At 46.6% G+C, this 19,134-nt stretch overlaps 1 protein-coding gene across 1 annotated transcript in view; it reads left to right on the top strand.

Annotated features, from left to right (window-relative positions):
• Positions 1–509: 509 nt before the first annotated feature.
• Positions 510–19,134, top strand: part of LOC147615570 (uncharacterized) — a 31,664-nt gene continuing 13,039 nt past the window's right edge. The window contains exon 1 of the mRNA XM_086779682.1: positions 510–864. Within this exon, the coding sequence (XP_086635808.1) occupies positions 664–864 (201 nt within the window). The 5' untranslated portion in view covers positions 510–663. The remainder of the gene's footprint in view (positions 865–19,134) is intronic.

Raw genomic sequence — 19,134 nt, 5'->3', positions numbered from 1 at the left:
TAAAATATTTGGCATCAAAGAAATATCAGCAACTCTTGGAGAACAGTGTCATGACCAACCATTTGACAACAAGTTCAATGATTCAAGAGCTAAGTTTTCTGTCTTTATTTAATTATTTGCATTATTAAATCACACTTTCTTTATCTATTTGATTGCAATGGGGACTCTACCTACACAACCCACTATGCAAGAGTAAATCTTAGCATTAATATGTAGCTTACTTAACGTGGAGATGTAGAGTCTCTGGATGAACTTGGAGCTGGGACTCAATGTAAAGGTGTAAAGTTGTTTTTGGAATTATATATATATATATATATAACTATTGTTCCAAAAAAAAGAAAATCTATAGAGGCTGTAGTTTTGTGTCTCTTAAAGATTAGTGGCTTTAGTTGAGAATATCAACACATGGTGGCGCATGCCGATTGGAATATCACTCTAAGTCTTCCTTTTACTAAAAAACGCTCTTTAATTAATTGGCAAAACTAGGATTAGGGTGAAATGCAAAATGGAGCTAGGATGAAATGAAAGTTCCAGAGATTTCCTCATCACTTCTGTCCACTCCATTGCAGAGTCCAGACCTTTTTTGGTTAAGGGCGCGCTGCGAGAGCCGTTCTGCAAGGGCTCGTATCTTGTTCTCTGCATCTTCTTTCAGCTACTGTGGCCATGGCTATGGCGGCCTCCTCCTCCTCATCTATCTCCACAAGATCTTTCTTCACGCAAAGCCTCCCAAGACTGGCGTCCACGCGGAGCTATGGCGTGCGCCTGTCCTTGTCCTCCTGCAGAATCAGGCTCGCCTCCACAGCAGTACCGGCCAGGCAACATCGCTTCTTCGTTCGGCAGCGGGCAGCGCAGACCGAGGCTAAGGTCTGCATCTGTGTGTGTGTGTGTGTGTGTGTGTGTGTGTCTGTGCGTGCCCTAACAGTAAGATCCAGCCTAAGAGTAAGGCTTCTAAGTGCTGTGTGTGTGTGTGTGCGCGCCTAACTGCGAGAACTTGTTATTCCCTAATTGTGCTGTATCTGTAATCCTAACAGTAAGAACTTGTGGTCTCTGGTTGGCTTGTTCCTGTTATGGTTTGACTTTTTATGTTATCTGTCCTTGTAATCCTCTCATTGGAAAGCAATGCATTGATGTCCATTATATACACTCTCTTTTTTTTTAATGTCTACTCTTTTTTTGATGCATTGATGTCTGCTATATACGCTTTTTGTAAATGCATCAACGTCTACTATCCATAGTTCCAAGCCATGGCTGCTTCCTGGCCCAAGAATGTGGTTTCTTAGCCCTCTCTATCAGAAAAGAAAGTCGTGTTCACACTAGACATATCTGATGTTTCTTAGTCATTAGACGAATCGTATTATGCTCAAGCAAGCATATTGAGGTAAGAATGAGTAAAAGCCTTCTGATGAATTCTTTGTCAACGTGTAGTTGGTTCATTCAAGATAAACATGAACAAGAGCATAACAAGGGAACAAGAGATGCTTACACTACACTAGGGCCGTGACTATACAATCACAAGACCCATGTAGTTAAAGGGTGGCTTCATAGATGGGTGAACCGGTGCACAAAAATGACATGTTTGGAGATTGGTGGCTCCAAGGTGGAGCACATGGTGAAAAAAATGGAGAGTTGTGCGTGGCTCAAGAAAAGGTCTAGGGACTAGAATTGCCTATTGTAAGTGGTCATGATAGTGGCCAACGAGGACCAAAGAGGCTAGAGAGAGGCCGCACAAGGGAGCCCAAGCGTCGGCATCCAACACAGAGCCCAAGAAGGTTTTGGGTGTATCTCTTGGCCAAAAAATCTTGGGCTCTCTTTTGTTTTTAAGAGCGGGTGGCTCTGGTCAAGAATGTGACCACAAGGAAGGTTCAACAAGTTAGTTTGGACAATGTAGGAGAATTCATCTCCAAAGCGTTCCACAACTTTTGTTCATAGAAAGGTATTGGCCGTCATTTCTCCACACTTGGCATTCCACAATAGAATGGTGTGGTTGAACGTAAAAACAAGATTGTTCCGAGGATGGCATGTACCATGCTTTCTTCTTCCGATCTTTCTTTCTCTTTTCGAGGAGAAGCTGTGACCACTATTGTCTACATCATCAACTGTTCTCCCACAAAGGCGGTTGCTAATATGACACTAGATGAGGCTTTTTCACGATAGAAACCTTTAGTTTTACATCCAAGTATTTTCAGCCCTGATGCCTATGCTTATATCTCTGATTCTAGTAGGTCCAAATTTGATCCTAAATCCAAGTAGTGCAAATCCCTTGGTTATAGCACTCAATCCAAAGCTACAGATTATGGGATCCGGAGACAAAGTTCTTAGTGATTTCCGTGATGTTCGCTTTGTTGAATCCTCGTCCGATGATTCCCAATCTCACCCCGACCTTATCATAGAGTTTTCTCATCCTTCTGCTTCTTCCTCTTCTTCCCTGGCATCCCCACCTCCGTCAGCTTCTCCATCCCAAGTTTCTCCGCCCCCAGGTTCTCCTCCTCCTTCTATGTCTGTATGACGGAGGATTGTCCCCAGTGATGGCTAGAAGCCATTGTTTGTGACTCATCTCTCAAATATTGATCGTTATCAGCTTGCTGACTCCTCAGTAACAACACCTTTGACACGGACATGGAGATTACAACAACTTTATCATATAGCCTACTACTACTTACTCTTCTTGAGTGGCGGACAGCCATGGAGACCAAGATTGATTCCATTGAAAGGAATGGTACATGGGAGCTTGTGGATTGGCCTTTGCATAGGCAGGTCATCAGGGTCAAGTGAGTCTTTAAAACCAAGTTTCATGCCGATGGTTCTTTGGACAAACACAAAGCTAGATTGGTTGCAAAGGGGTATTCTCAGATTGAGGGTATTGACTGCGAGGAAACTTTTGCTACTATTGTCACGTGCACACCATTCAAGTGTACAGTGACATGGCATCATTTTAGCATCATAAACATCATCAGGATTTATCAGGCATTTTATGGGCATTTAAATGAATGTTTTCAGCATGTACCACATGGTATGGGTTGGATTCAGCATTGTAGCATCACATTAGCCATCTAGACAAGCATTTGGGGGCTTGTGGAGGCAGCCGACAGCATGTATAAACCAGCCGACAGCATTTAAGTCAGCCGACCAGCCTTTTATGGCATTATATGGCAGTCGTGGGCATGTGCATCTGGCTGACTGCAGCCAAGCTGGCCGACCAGCACCTGTTCCCCATATAAATAGAGACCTCAGCATTTCAGTCCATCATAACATCTGACTGCAGCGTTTCAGCCCTCAACGCATTCAGTCCAGCAAAGCATTCAGTTCAGCACCTACATCAGTAAACAACAGATTCAGCCAATCGCATCTATCTCCTCAGCGTTTCCTTCCCAGGTAACAGGAGAACATCTGCGTTTTCAGCATCACATCAGCATTGCATCAGTCCCAAAGCCATCCCTTAAGCGTTTCCTTCCCAGGAGACAAGGGAAAGACAGTGGGACAGCAGTTCATTCAGCATATCAGTATATTCAGCATATAGGCAGCATATTCAGCATCATAGATCTATTCAGATCTCATTGTAACCCATTCATCTAATATAGCTGCATTGCATTGCCTTGACACATATTTGTCTATCTCTTAAACATCATTAAGTGCAGTTTAGTTAGACTAAGGTTGTGTTTACGACGGTCATAGACCTCACATTTCACAACTATAGTCAGATACACCACTATCCGGACAGTTCTTGCTCTCTCAACTCATCCTCACTGGCCTGACATTTCTTACAGTGTCCGTATTCTAAGTCAGTTCTTCTCGACTCCTCAACATTCTCATTGGCAGGCCGCTGTCAGGGTTCTTCAAAACTTTTTTGGTACCTTGGACTAGGGTCTTTCTTTCAAAGGAGGCATTGAGCTTGTTGGATACTTTGATGCTAATTGACCAGGTGATCAGGATACCAAATATTCCACTTCTAGTTATTGCCTCACTTTAGGTTTTGGCCTCATTTCTTGGAGATCTAGACTATAGTTTCTCTTTCTTCCACTGAGGTTGAGTACCGTGCTTTTTTGGATACTTGTTGCGAGCTATTTTGGTTGATGCAGATAGTGAGTAATCTTGATGTTCTTTAGGACTCTCTGTTCGCTTTAGGTACCGAAGACAAGGTCTTGGTCAACAATGACTGGAAAGGTCTTCCAAATGTTGCCTCATATGGAGTCTTGCCAATAGCTGAAGAAAAAGAATCATTCAAAACAGCTTGAACCAAAGGCAAATATGATTCCCACTTACCTTGCTGATCGTGGACATAACACTTCAGCACATCAAAGGCCAACTGGTTGTATATCTATGTCTGGCCGTCCGTCTGTGGATGGAATGCACTGGAAAAATTCAACTTAGTACCAAAATTATCAAACAATGCCCTCCAAAAATGACTAGTAAACTTGGCATCTCGGTCTGACACTAGGTCCTAGGAATCTCACCAATCGGGTACCTATGCCGAATGAACAACTGGGCAACAGCCTCGGCGGTCACATTGGCCCTGCAAGAAATAAGCATAACAAATTTGCTAAATCTATCAACAATAGTTAAGCATTGCGTATTACGCTTACTCGGACTGGGAGGCAGATTCGTGACAAAGTCCATGGAAATGTCTTGGAAAGGATCCTCCGGAATTGGCAAGGGTTGTAACAACCCTATCTTCTTTCCACGAGGAGCTTTCACCTTTTGACAAATGTCACAGCGTTGTACATATGTAAACACATCATGCCTCATCTTTGGCCAATAGTATTGCCGTTCCAATTTCTCCAGAGTCGAATTCATGTCCCTATGACGACCTGTAACGGCGTCATGGGCATCATGGAGAAGAGCTGTCCTGAACGACTTCATGACACACAGTCGGCCTTTGTAAAAAAGCCAACCATCGTGTATTAGAAAGTGGCATGGTCCTGTGGCATCCAATGCCTGTTTCCACTGTGTATCGAATTCCTCGGAATCCGCGTACGTGTGCTTCATGTCCTCTCGTCCTGTATCAACAAGATTAAGTCTAGTGGTCTGAATCGTAGACACTTGTCCCTTCATGCTCAAAGCGTCGGCCACTGGATTGCCTTTCATGGAAGGTACTCAATCATACCACCACTCCAGCGGTGTTGTCGATCACTCCACTGTGCACTTGGCATTGTCCGAATCCAGCGTAATGCTTGATGGTCAGTGCGAACCTCGAAGTCACGGCCATACAGAAAATGTTTCCAATGTTTCAAGGCCTATATAACTGCTAGGAGTTCACGATCATAGACTGAGTAGTTCTTCTCGGCGGACAGTAACTTACGAGACATGTAAGCTATTGGATGACCATTCTGTTGCAATACACCTCCAATTGCGATGTTACTCGCATCGATGATCACCTGAAATGGGTCGTCCCACGAGGCAAGTGCTAAACAAGGCGCTTCTGACAAAGCCACCTTGAGGTTCTGGAATCATAGTAGCAACTGAACGGGAACGGGAACGGAACGAAAGCCCCATCAGGGGAACGGGAACGGGCCACAAGGGGAACGAGAACGAGGGGGAACGAGAGAGAAAGAGAGAGGGAAAAGTAAGTAGCCTTGCTGCCTTGCCTTGGAAAGTAGGAGTCGAAGTCTAAAGAGACTTGAGAGAGGAGCCCACTCGTGACTCAGAGCTGTCAAGTACGCACGCCGCACGGGCCTAGGAAGTATGCGGGCAGGTGACAATAGGGTACGTCTTTCAAGGATATCCACAGGCGGCTCGCAACAACAGGTACACTTTCTCTTTTTTTTTTTCTTGGCCAAACATAAAAACGTTCCCCAAAGGGGGAATGGTAGCCAAACGTTCCATGAAACCGTTCCCCCACGTTCCTCTAGCTGTTCCCATGCCAAATCATTCCCCCATGCACGTTCCACCCGGTTTAGGCATCTCAGCCTTGGGGGAACGCGTTCCACCGTTCCCAAGGGGTGGAAACGGCGTTTCCCTGCTACTATGTCTGGAATGCCTCCAACGCTCGTGGAGTCATTCGAATCTTTTGCCTTCTTGTCTTCACTCCCTTTAGCAGATCGGTGAGATCTGTCGAGAGGTCAGAAAACTTGTCGATGTGGGTGGAGTATGCCTGGCATATACCCACAAAGGATCTAATGTTATAGGCTGTCTGAGGTACTTTCCAGTTGACGATCTCGGCCACTTTAGCCGGATCAAGTCGAATGCCTTCAGCACTAATTATATATCCCAAGTAATGCACCTGGAACAGATAAAATTCTGATATCTTTTCATTGACGTAGAGCTCGTTGCTTTTTAGCAACTTAAGGACTTTCTCCACATCAACGTCATGTTGCTCAACCGTAGCTGAAAATACCAGTATGTCGTCCAAAAATATGAACACACACTTTCCAATCAAATCCCGGAAAACACGCATCATCATGCGGTTAAATGTAGCTGGGGCGTTCGTCAAGCCAAATGGCATGACCACAAATTCATAGTGGACCCGTTCCGTACGGAAGGCTGTCTTGGGGATGTCCCCCTCCACAATCCGCACCTGGTGGTTCCCACTCTTTAAATTCAGTTTCGAGAATACCTTTGCTCCATTCAGCCTCTCAAGAATATAGTCAATTCGAGGCATCAAGATTCTGCTCTTGATAGTCAGCTTGTTGAGTGCACGATAATCGACACACAAACGGGAACACCCATCTTTCTTCTTGACAAATAAGATCGGTGCCGCAAATGGCGACACGCTGGGGCGGATGAAGCCAGATTGCAACAATTCTTGGAGTTGGCGGTCCAACTCCGATTTCATTGCCTTGGAAAGGTGATACGGAAACTTGCTGGAGGGTTCTGAGCCTGGGAGGAGGTCAATCTTGTGGTCCTCCGGTCTGGACGGGGGGGAGCTGGGGAGGGAGGCGGTCCCGAAGAAAAATCTTTTGGAACTTTTCATGGAGAACCGAGTACTTCTCGGAAGCACTGGCCACCGTCTTAGTTGTTTGGATGTAAATCATCGCACACTGTGCGCCTTTCCTGGCTGCTCGCTTAGCTTGCAAGTGGCTTATGAGCAAAAAGTTCGGAATTCCTGGCTCACACTTAATGGTCACCGGGGTGTTTGACACATTCCGATTGATCTGGAACGTGTGCTTGTCCCACTTGACATCAGGAAGAAACTTGTGAAACCACTGAATACCCAAAATTATGTCTGCACCTACAAGAGGGGCAGCCATAAAATCTTGCACAAACTCTATGCCCTGAATAACTAACTTAGCACCTAGAGCTTCATGCTTGAAGCTCGTTGTCATGCCTGTGCTAAAACCCTCAACTTGTTTGTCAACCGAAGTCAGATCGAAACGGGCACGCCTAGTGGCCTGTTCCGTGACCACATCCTCCGTGCTGCTGCTATCAAAAAAATTGATTCTCTGGCCACTTATGTAGCCAAAGGACTTGAGCAATTCGTTGCGCTCATACTCCTGGTCATGGGCGTCCTACTGCTAATCTTCGAGCTCCCGGCTAATAATTGCTCCAACTGAAGCACCGGGGTTTGAAGAACTAGGGGTAGCCGTTGGGGTCTCCGTGGGAGCTGAGCTCACCACGGAAGCTGTGGAGGCGGCGGCGGTGGGCTTTGGAGGCTTCTTCGGACAGTCCCGAGAAGTATGTCCTTTTGTATGACAAAAGAAACATCTACCCCCCTCCTTGTACTGAGAAAGCTCCTCAGCACTCAACTTGCCACTTGTCTTGCTGGCCTCCGCTTTCTGGTTTGGAGTAAGCTTAGACGCATTGTTCGAGTTCTTGGAGCCAGAGGCTCCCGGGCTCTATCCTGGGGAAGACCGCGTCTGGTTCTGGCTTTTGCTCCCCGATGCGGTAGCCCTAGGAGAAGCCGGCTGGGAAGTTTTGGGCTTGCCACCATTATGTTTCATTTCTGCACTCTGCGCAAGCGAGAGTGCGTCTTCAAAGGTGGCTGGCCTAAACATACGCACCTCCCATTGGATTTGCGTGTCCAGGCCATACAAAAACTGTCCTTTCTTGTTCGTATTCGATAAGCCTAATTGCAGACATAAAGTCAAAATTCTATTGGCAAACTGAAGGACTGGTTGCGTGTTTTGACGCGCTCCCTTGAACTCGTCTTCGAGTCGCTCAAGGTCACTGGGCGGTAGAAACTGTTGCTTAAGGTCGTGGACAAACTCGTCCCACACATAAGCTGCCATACCTACTCTGGTGTGGGCACGAGCCCACTGAGTCCACCAAGGAATGGCCTCACCTTCCAAGTACCAACTGGCTAAGATCACTCTGTCAATATCTGTTTTCCTAACTGCGGCAAAGTAAGCTTGTAACCATGAATAGAGAGTTGTGGGATCGAGTTTACCATTATACTTACTAAAGTTCATTTTCTCGAGAAAATGATTCGAGGGCGCCGCCGGTGTCAATCTGGCATCCAATGCTCTGAGGTAACGCTCGTGTTCTACTCGTCGCATGGCTTCGTCTTCTCGTTGTCGGATCTCCAATGCACGCATCTGCAACTCAAGCAAAGAGCTTGGTTGCGGTTGTGACCCCGCGAGAGGGTCCCTGTGACGAGGATCTGGAATCTGGGATACGGAAGGAGAGGGAGGAGGAGATGGAAAACGCGAGGCTGGAGAACGGGTACGCTCTTCCAGAGCCAAGATCTGCACCTTCTGGTCATCCAACTTGGCTGTCTGTTCTGCGATTGCTCGCATCATCTGTAACACTCAAGCCTGGTGCCCTAGCTGGGCTGCCTGGTGCACTCTGGTCCCATGGTTCTTGGTCTCTCTCGTCGTTGAAGCTCGCCATAGTAGGAAAATGCACTTCCTTTCCGGAAGCAATCTGACCATCCACTATCTGTGTGGGAGACGTCCGGAGGCTCAAAAACCAACTGTCTTTTGAGGGACAGGAGTCACTCCGAAAGGGGTAGTCCATCGTGTAAAAACCAACCACACGAGCTGTGCGGGAGAAACAGGAATTAGGGTTAGGTTAATTTGTGTGGGAGACATACACAGAGAGAACAAGGGGGAGAGAGAGAGAGAGTTGTGGGGATAAGTCAACTCATCATATATGAGTGTGTGACTCCCCTATCACACATGTATAATGCACTAGTACACAGTGTGCACTTAGTACATTAAAAGTACTAAGTGTACTATGTACTATAACTTATGGGCTTGTACACACTATAAGGGTGGGCATTATGCCTTTACCCCAACAACCTCCTACTTAAAGGCAAAGTGCCTTTAAGTAAAGGAAAAGAAAAAATCAGCATGTACATGATAATATACAAGGCCATATCAAGGCTGAAAATGGCCTCATCCAATGCCCATCAAGTGTCTGCAATGAGCAAACCGCTCCGGAGGCAAACTCTTTGTCAACAGATCAGCCGGGTTGTCATCCGTATGAATCTTAACAAGCTGAATTTGCTTGTTCTCTATCACACCTCTGATGAAGTGATCCTTCACATCCACATGCTTCGTCTTTGCATGAAAGATAGGGTTCTTTGCCAACTGGATGGCACTCTGACTATCACAATGCAACAATGGAATATCCCCTGTATAGCCCAAATCAACCACTAACCGAGATAGCCATAATGCCTCCTTGCAAGCCTCTGTGGCTGCAATATACTCGGCCTCTGTAGTAGATAAGGCAGTGCACTTCTGCATCCTGGATATCCATGACACAGCACCTCCTGTGAATGTAAACACATAACCGGTAGTAGACTTCCGGTTATCTGGATGACCAGCATAATCCGAATCCGTGTAACCATGCACTAATGCATCCTGTTTGCCAAAACAAATGCACATATCCTGTGTGCCCTTCAGGTATCTCATGACACCTTTCACTGCTTCCCAATGCTTCTTGCCAGGGTTGGCCATGTATCTAGAAACCACTCCCACTGCAAATGCAATGTCCGGCTACAATGTGTTGCTCCAGAAAAAGCAGCACAAGCCTATCAAAGAAAGGGGTGTAATGCCCGCTTCTCTTACTGCTGAAGAGTGGGAAGATATGGATGAGCTGGCAAGATCTACTATCATGTTGTCTGTGTCAGACTGTTTACTTTTCAGCATTCGTGAAGAGAAGACAGCTTGGGGAATGTGGCAGAGATTGCAGGACTTGTATGCCCAGCAAAGTGCCTCAAGCAAAGTGTATTGGTTGAAGAAACTCATAGGTCTTCACGAGTGAGAAAAAATTCTGGTTTCTTTGCTGAATCTTTGTACTTGAAGTAGGCGCTGATACCACTGTAACATGCGGAAGCTTCGGAGAAGAATCAGTAACTTCAATACTCAGAATTCAGTACTCTTTTTGCGACGGAAATTAACGCACAACAGAAAGGAGATGTGCAGAAAATAGAGAGAGAGAGAGGGAGAGATGGAGAGGACACAGTATTGGGTCCCAATTATCCTCTGTAGGGCCCCCACCACGGATGGTGTATTTGCTTTATTAGAATGATGTGAATCTGAAAGAAAATACAGAAATTTGGACCAATTCTTGGCCGGGAATTCCCTGCCCTTGACCTGAATTCCTTCACCCCTTTGCTTGGCACCCTCTTGGCTTTGTCTAGCCTCTTATGCTTGAGCTCTTGGTGGATAATGAGATGAATGAATGGGATTGTGGACTCAACCTTTTATACTACCTCTACTACAACAGTCGGCCAGTACTACTGCAGGCGGCCAACAATAATTATTCCCACGACTGCATTTCCAGCATTAAATGCTGAAAATATTCACATAAAATGCTGCGCATCACTTTACTGCATGGCTGGCACTCATGCGCATGGGAAACAGGGCTGGGCACTTAGGCGCCTGCTGCCTGGGAGGCTGGGTACTAAATACTCCCTTTTCTGGAGGCTGGGCAGCTTGTATGGGCTGCCCCATGCTTGCTTTATGTCAAATCCCCCACCGGATCTCCTCGTGATCGTTCCTGGTACGAGACTCGAATCCTGCAAACAACAATAAACAACAAGGGGGTGCAGGCCTGACTCACCTCCCAACCATGACAGCCGTGGGCAAGCCCCCAGTCTTGGCTATCCCCACAGAGCCACGAGCTGAGCTAACTAGGTTGACGTACCGACCACTCTCCACCTCGCGATGTCCTATACCGCCACGAAGCTACCCTCGCCGGCCTCCAGATTGCTGCCGGCATCGGTTGCGTAAAGCAGGTGCACGTCTGCACTAGATCCAGGCTCCAAGACCATAGAGCTCTCACAAATCTCGCGAGACTTTATATATCCAATGACTAACCGTGGCCACCCTTTTATAAGTTCTTGGCCGGTCATCGGGCGTCCACACTTGGGTGCCCGCCCGTCCATACTTGGGTGCCCGCCTGTTACTAACTCAGCTCGCCAATCAACTTGCCTAGCTCCAAGCTTCCCCAAACCTCGAAGCTAGTCTTGTGTGCGTGTAGCACACGGTAGATACGCACTGTGCACATGACATACTCCCCTTCCTCTAATAGCTCACTCCTGAGCTCACTAAAAAGCCAGGGTAATCTCTATGAAGAGTAGTCAATGTCTCCCATGTAGCATCCTCCTCAACACAATCCTTCCACTTGATCTTGTATTCCGTGATAAGCGTATTACGCAATCTTCTTTCACGAAATCCAAGAATCTTTTCAGGTTCGTGCGGAACAAATGTCATGTCCTTGACATCTATGATTTCTTGAGGAGTAACTAACTGGTTTGTTCCACCCAGTACTTCCTTAAGTCTATTGACATGAAATACAGGATGAACTTTCACATGAGAAGGCAAATCCAATTCATATGCAACCGAACCAATCCTTCGTGTAATACGAAATGGTCCACAGTATCTAGGGGATAATTTCGGAGATCGACCTGTCCGTAAAGTCTCGGAATCTTTCGGAACTCGCAAATACACTATCGTTCCTTCAGAGAACTCTCTGGGTGAACGATGTCTATTAGAATAAAACCTATCTTGGTCTTGAGCACTTCTAACAGATTCTTTCGCAACTTGTAACATTTCTTGCATATCTTGCAAAAAATTACATGTTGCATCATGCTGAAGTCCTGAGAATCCTACTGTAACAGGTGATCGAGGCTGAAAACCATACATAAGCATGAAAGAACTAAAACCTGTACTCGTATGCTTAGTACTACTATATGCAAATTCTAACATAGGAAGATAATCCTCCCATGAACTCTGTCTTTTGGATACATATGCTCGAAGCATATCCTCCAAAATCTGATTCACTCTTTCAGTCTGGCCATCAGATTGAGGATGATCTGAGGAACTGAAATTCAAAGTTGTTTCCAACTTCTCAAAAACAAGTTTCCAAAAATCACTCGTAAACTTGAGTCCCTATCACTGACTATGTCCTGCGGTAACTCGTATAGTCTAAACAATTGCTCGATAAACTGCCGTGCTAATTGCGTAGCTGTAATAGTCTTCCGGGTCGGTAAAAATCGAGCCATTTTTGTCAAGCGATCTACCACAACCCAAATAGAATCGTGGCCTTGATGTGTTCTTGGCAATCCGGTAGTAAAATCCATGGAAATACTTTCCATTTATTACATGGGATTTGCAAAGGATGCAACAACCCAGCCTGTCTAAAGCGTTCAGCTTTATTTGCCTGACAAATTTGACACTTTAGAACATAATCTTCTACATACCCTTTCATCTTTGGCCAATAAAAAGTGCGTTTCACTAACGATAGCGTTCTGTGTACCCCAAGGTGTCCAGTAGAAGGGGCGTCATGACACTCCTTAAGAATCTTGGACCTAATGTCCGGGATTTGTGGTACACAAATTTTGTCATTACGGAATAGTAAACCATTCCGAATCATCCAGTGGCCTCCTGCAGCCTGAATGGTAGACTGCTCAGTCATTGAGTCTTGGTCAATCAATGAGCTCCCGTCCTGGATCTTCTATGAAAATGGACCAAAATAACTATCAGTCCTGCAAAGCCCTCTCAATGACCGAAATAAGTCAGTAGAAATCTCGGTGAACGACAAAGTATTCACCTCTCTAATTCGACTAAGCGCATCTGCAACACTATTCATGGACCCTTTTCTATAACGAATCTCAAAATCAAAATCTTGCATTAATTCAGCCCATCGAGCTTTCCTTCCTCTCAAATTTTCCTTCAGTCGTGTTAGCCATAGGTGCAGAGAACTTTCGTTTATGCTTGTTCCCCTGCTCGGTAACGGGTTTCGACTTGGAAGAGACCATTGTATCGTCATAGATACGAGTTGAATGAAGCCCACAGTCTTGGCTGTCTCCACCGAGCCACGAGCTGAGCTAACTAGGTTAACGTACCGACCAATCTCCACCTCGCAACGTTCCATACCGCCACCAAGCTACCCTCGCAGGCCTCGAGATTGCTGCCGGCCTCGGCTGCGTAAAGCAGGTGCACGTGTGCACTAAATTCAGGCTCCAAGATCATAGAGCTCTCACAAATCTCGCGAGACTCTATATATCCAATGACTAACCTTGGCCACCCTTTTATAGGTTCTTGGCTAGTCATCGGGCGTCCACACTTGGGCGCCCGTCCGTCCATACTTGGGTGCCCGCCTGTTAGTCTTTCCCTAACTCAGCTCGCCAATCAACTTGCCTAGCTCCAAGCTTCCCCAAACCTCGAAGCTAGTCTTGTGTGCGTGTAGCACACGGTAGATACGCACTGTGCACATGACACTTTATACCTCTCCCAGGGCTGGATAACCAGTCGGCTACCCCTGGCCTGTTGGGGCCATCCTACAGCCCCCCCATGGCCTACCCATGGCTGGTAGGGCCTTACTGGCCCTCATGGGGGTGGTTTCACACCATCCCCATGCCCACACTACGACTTGGGGTAGCCCTATGGGCTGGCCCCTTGTCCTAAACACTAACTACTCAGTGATCTGGCATCCGGTACCATACCAAATACACAGACTCACTGACATCATTCCAGAGGGAGACTCACAACGCGGACTGGCATTGTTTCATGTGTAGGACAGTGCACACTTGACCTTAGACCTGACCTTGTACAACTGAGATGGATCCCTGGCTGACTCGTCCTGGACAGGGCTCACATGGTGTTGGGGTAAAGGCATAATGCCCACCCTTATAGTGTGTACAAGCCCATAAGTTATAGTAATAGTACACTTAGTACTTTTAATGTACTAAGTGCACTATGTGTACTAGTGCAATATACATGTGTGATAGGGGAGTCACACACTCGTATATGATGAGTTGACTTATCCCCACAACTCTCTCTCTCTCTCTCTCTCCCTTGTTCTCTCTGTGTATGTCTCCCACACAAATTAACCTAACCCTAATTCTTGTTTCTCCCGCACAACTGGTATCAGAGCTAGAGGGAGGTTTGCCCAGCCAATCAGGCGCATACCCAGAAGCTCCAACTCGTTGAAGAAAGCACGGTGACCAGCATCTGTCCAGTGGAGCTAGAGGGAGGTTTGCCCAGCCAATCAGGTGAGCGTTCGTAGAAGTCTGCCCAGGCTGCCTAGCGCAGTTAACCTACAGCAGCTGGGCGTAGGCAGCCCAGCCAGCGTGGGCTGCCCATTCAAACTCCAGCCAGTAGCGTAACGTGGGTAAGCGTGGCAGAGCTACCCGTAGCAAACCATGAACCAGAACCAGGCGTGTAATCGTGAAGGCTGGGGACCGTTATTCACAAGGCGACGTCAACAAGCAACGCGTGTAGCGCTACACGGCGAAGGCTACTAAGCGAAGTCGGTGGCGGGTGTCCATACTCTGGCGTAACCAGGCGCATAGCTAGGCGAACACGCGTGTAGCGCTGGGTGTAGACTGGCGCTAGGCGAAGCAGGCGGAAACACAAGCGAAGGTGCGTAAGCGTGGACACGTAACTGGCTGCGAACCAGAACCAGGCGTAACTGGCTGCAAACCAGAACCAGGCGCATACCTGGTGGTAGCCTATGCAGGTTCGTTGGCTTCATCGACTAGCCCCTTCTCCTCTACGGCAAGCAAGCTCCACGTTACCTTCTCCTCTACGGCAAACATCACCAGCAGCTAGGAGAAGCCTTGTACGCATGCACTTGCCCATTTCTGCACAATAGCAGCAAAAATCATCAACCCCATTTTCCTGCAACCAAAAAAAAAAGAAAATTACAAGGTATTTGCCTCAATTTTTTTGGGGATTTGCAATTGAGCAAGTACAATCATTAATTGAGCAGGTACAGGTGCCGAATTGCTCAATTTTGAGCAAAATTGGCAAAATTGGGTGACATTGGTCACAATCAGGATCAATTTGCAGGAAATTGGATGTCGAAATTTGGGGCTTTTGATGTAATTGTGCAATTAAGCACTCATACATGCTGTATGATGTGAGAAATCGCACATTTGGGCAAAATTGCAGCAAATTGCAGTGAAAATCAAGGGGCTTTTGTGCCGATTGTATTGATTTGCAAAATTTGCAGCAAATTGCAGTGCAAATCAAGGGGCTTTTGTGCCGATTGGATTGATTTGCATGCAGGCAATCGCATTTGATGCTGTGGATAATGTGTTGATGCCTTACAAGCACTCAATGTGCCTGTAAATCAAGGGGCTTTCATGTATTGGATGTATACGTGGCCAGGGGGAAGCATCGTAAACACTCTGGATGCCTTCATGTGCGTCAATGTACCATGTATGATCAGCGATTGATCTCAAATCAAGGGGCTTTTCAAGATTTTATGCTTGTTAAGCTTGGCAAAGCAGCAGGCAAGACATTTATGCCTTGATTCCTCAGAAATCAGCTTGCAGTCAAGGGGCTTTTGCCCAATTTCTGTTCGGGACTGTTGTATGCAGTGTACGGGACTGTAAAAGTCTGATTTTCACTCATTTGGACAGCCAGGAGAGCATTTATTGCTACTGTACCTGTTGGTACAGATTTGGCACAGCTTTGTGCAAGTTTTGGCATGGCTGTACACTGTTTTGAGTGACCAAAAGGCTCAATTTCAGCTGCTGTACTTGTCGGTACAGGTTTGGTACATCATTGGTGAGCACTTGGTACTGCTGTACAATACTTTGGAAGGGCAACAGAGCACATTTAAGGTGCTGTCCAAAATCTGCAGCAACCAGATTTTGGTGATTTCATCACATAAAGTGGGAGAAAAGTTGCATTGTTGCTTCCGCAGTGGGAGATAAAGCTTGGGAGAACAACTGTGAGCACTTTGTGTGCTTTTGGTGCAGTGTTTGCACATTTTGCAGGGAGTCAAGCATTGACAGGTTGCATTTTGCTATGGCAACCACAGGTGAGAGCTCTTCATTGCTTCACATCAAGAAGCTTGAAGGCTCGCATAATTATGATATTTGGCAAACCCAGTGCTACAATGTGTTGCTCCAGAAAAAGCAGCACAAGCCTATCAAAGAAAGGGGTGTAATGCCCGCTTCTCTTACTGCTGAAGAGTGGGAAGATATGGATGAGCTGGCAAGATCTACTATCATGTTGTCTGTGTCAGACTCTTTACTTTTCAGCATTCGTGAAGAGAAGACAGCTTGGGGAATGTGGCAGAGATTGCAGGACTTGTATGCCCAGCAAAGTGCCTCAAGCAAAGTGTATTGGTTGAAGAAACTCATAGGTCTTCAGATGAAGGAAGGGGCGTCTATGGCAGCCCACCTCAATGAGTTTAATGGTATTGTCAGCCAAGTTATAAATCAAAAGTTGGCAATGGACGATGAGTTCAAAGCCACTTTTCTCTTATGCACTTTGCCAGAGAGTTGGGACACATTCAGGACAGCCACTAGCAATTCGCATGCTATGCTGTCATATGCAGATGTTGAGGGTGCTCTTCTTCAAGAAGAGATGAACAGGAAAAACAACTCTGTTGGAAAGTCCAATGCAATGAATGCACGTGGGAGATCCCAGCAAAGGGGAAAAAGCCAAGAAAGGGGAAGGAGCAAGTCTCGCTCCAAAAAGGATTTGGAATGCCATTATTGTGGCAAGAAGGGACACATTAAAAAGCAATGCTACAAATGGAAAAATCATCAAAAGGAAAAGGAAAAAGGCAAAGACAAAGAGAAAGATGAAGCCAAAGATGTAAAGCCAAAGGGCAAAAGTGGAGTCAAGATTGAAGAAATCAATGTGTCACATGCAGGTGGCAGTGAGGATGAGGTCCTATTTACGTCTTCACTTGATGCCCATTCACTTCTTACAGGTGGTCATGGTATGCACTCATGGATCATTGATTCAGGTGCCTCCTTTCATGTCACAGGTTGCAGAGACTTGTTTGTCAGGTATACTGCTGGCAATGAAGGAGTGGTTTATTTGGGTGATAACCATGCATGCAAGATTCTTGGCAGAGGTGATGTGAGGCTTGTATTTTCAGATGGCTCACAGCTTATGCTCCATGATGTCAGGCATGTGCCTGAGATCAAGAAGAATCTGCTTTCTACTGGACAGCTTGATGATGTTGATTATGTTACCACATTTGGTCGTGGAAAGTGGAAGATTAGTAAGGGCTCACTGGTTGTTGCCAGAGGCTCTAAGGTGGACACTCTTTACTTTATGCATGCAGGTGTTTGTCACCATGCTAATGTAAATGCAACCGAGCTGCCGGAAATTTCTATGTGGCATAGCCGGTTGGGACACATGAGTGTCAAGGGAATGGAGCAATTGTCTCGTTTGGGTTACTTGCCTTCTCTAAAGTTTTCAAGTTTTCAGTTTTGTGAGCATTGTATATATGGCAGGCAACTGCAGTGCCCCCACAAGAAAGCTCTTGGACAGAAAGATGCTCAGTTAGAGCTTGTGCATACAGATGTATGTGAGATGCCTCAGCTTTCTTTGGGAGGGGCAAAATATTTTGTGTCTTTTATTGATGATGCCACACGCAAGGTGTGGGTTTATCCTCTTCGTCTGAAGAGTGATACATTCTCAGTGTTTCAGAAGTTTGTTGCTCTTGTTGAGAATCAAACTGGCAAAACACTGAAGGCTTTGCGTTCCGAGAATGGGGGAGAGTATTGTTAGAAGTCATCTCCTGTCTAGTTTTATACACCAGGGCCTTTGTTGTGGGTGTGCCCGCCCTTATGAGGTGTTTTTCCATTTTTCCCCACTCTTCGTATTTTTCCCCTATTTTTTTCCATTTTTCTGAGGCTTGGGAGGGCTGCCAGGTGATGCCAGGAGCACCCTATTGCTGGCCGACTGGATCTACTTCAGTCGTGGGCTTCAAGGCTGCTGGCCGACTGGATTTGATCAGTCGTGGGCACCTGTTTTGCTGGCCGACTGCATTTATCAGTCGTGGGTCCTTTTTTTATCAGTCGTGGGCACTCCTGATGTTGGTCGACTGCCCTCGAGGGGGGTATATATAGGACCCCAGCCCCCATGCCTTATTTGTATCATATCTTGGGATCTTCTTGTGTATATAGAGCAGAGTTACACGCCTGCATCTGTCTCTCTCTTGTGCTGTTTTTTTGCCTGCGTTTTTTGCTTTTGCTCTTGTGTTCCCAGACTTGGTCATCATTTCCGCTGCGTATTCTGACATGGTATCAGAGCCTAGGCTCTAGATAGGTCTTGGGATTTGTGTGAGCAAGAGGGGACTGTTTTGTGGCTGATTGGTGGACTGTTTTGGGCTGATCGGGAAGAGGAGAAGCAAGAGGAAGGCGGGCTGATTTGCTGGACAGCCACTTGCAGGTATCAGTTCTTCTTTGTTCCCACCCACCCACCCTTTTCAGAGTACATCCCCGCGATGGCAGATCTGTTTGAGATGGCCGAGAGACATGTGAAGATCCCGACACTCCCCACGTTTCCGGTGGACCGTCAGTTGGACGGGAGCAACTACGGCATATGGAAGGTGATGATGGAATCCGTTTTGGAGTCTTACGACCTCGCCGATTTCGTCGTTGTTGGTGTTCCACGGCCGGAAGTAGAGGAAGGGGAGTTACCGTCAACCCGAAAGGACCGGGAGGCCCAGACGCAGATGTGGGATCGCGTCAACGCCAAGGTCCGTTCGTTTATTTTCCTCAACTGCACACCGCAGGTAATCAATCATGTAAAGCACATGACGCTGTCAGAGGTATATGGCAGCATTTGGCCTCACTCTACAACAGGGTATCGCCCATGAAGAGGATTTCCTTGGAAGTACAGATGCGGGTTATGAGCCCTGCAAAGTCGTCGACGATGCGGGAGCATATTAACAAGCTGCAGGCTCTTCAGCAGGAAGTTCTTCAGGCTGGGAAGGAGATATCGTCAGAGGACATGGCCATAACGTTGCTGTCACATTTGCCCTCTTCGTACT

The sequence above is a fragment of the Cibotium barometz genome, chromosome 40, assembly GCF_041138505.1.
Source record: "Cibotium barometz isolate CiBa-2024 chromosome 40, ASM4113850v1, whole genome shotgun sequence".
NCBI lineage: Eukaryota > Viridiplantae > Streptophyta > Polypodiopsida > Cyatheales > Cibotiaceae > Cibotium > Cibotium barometz.
The sequence above is the reverse complement of the archived record's forward strand: the minus strand, read 5'-3'. Positions and strand labels throughout refer to the sequence as shown.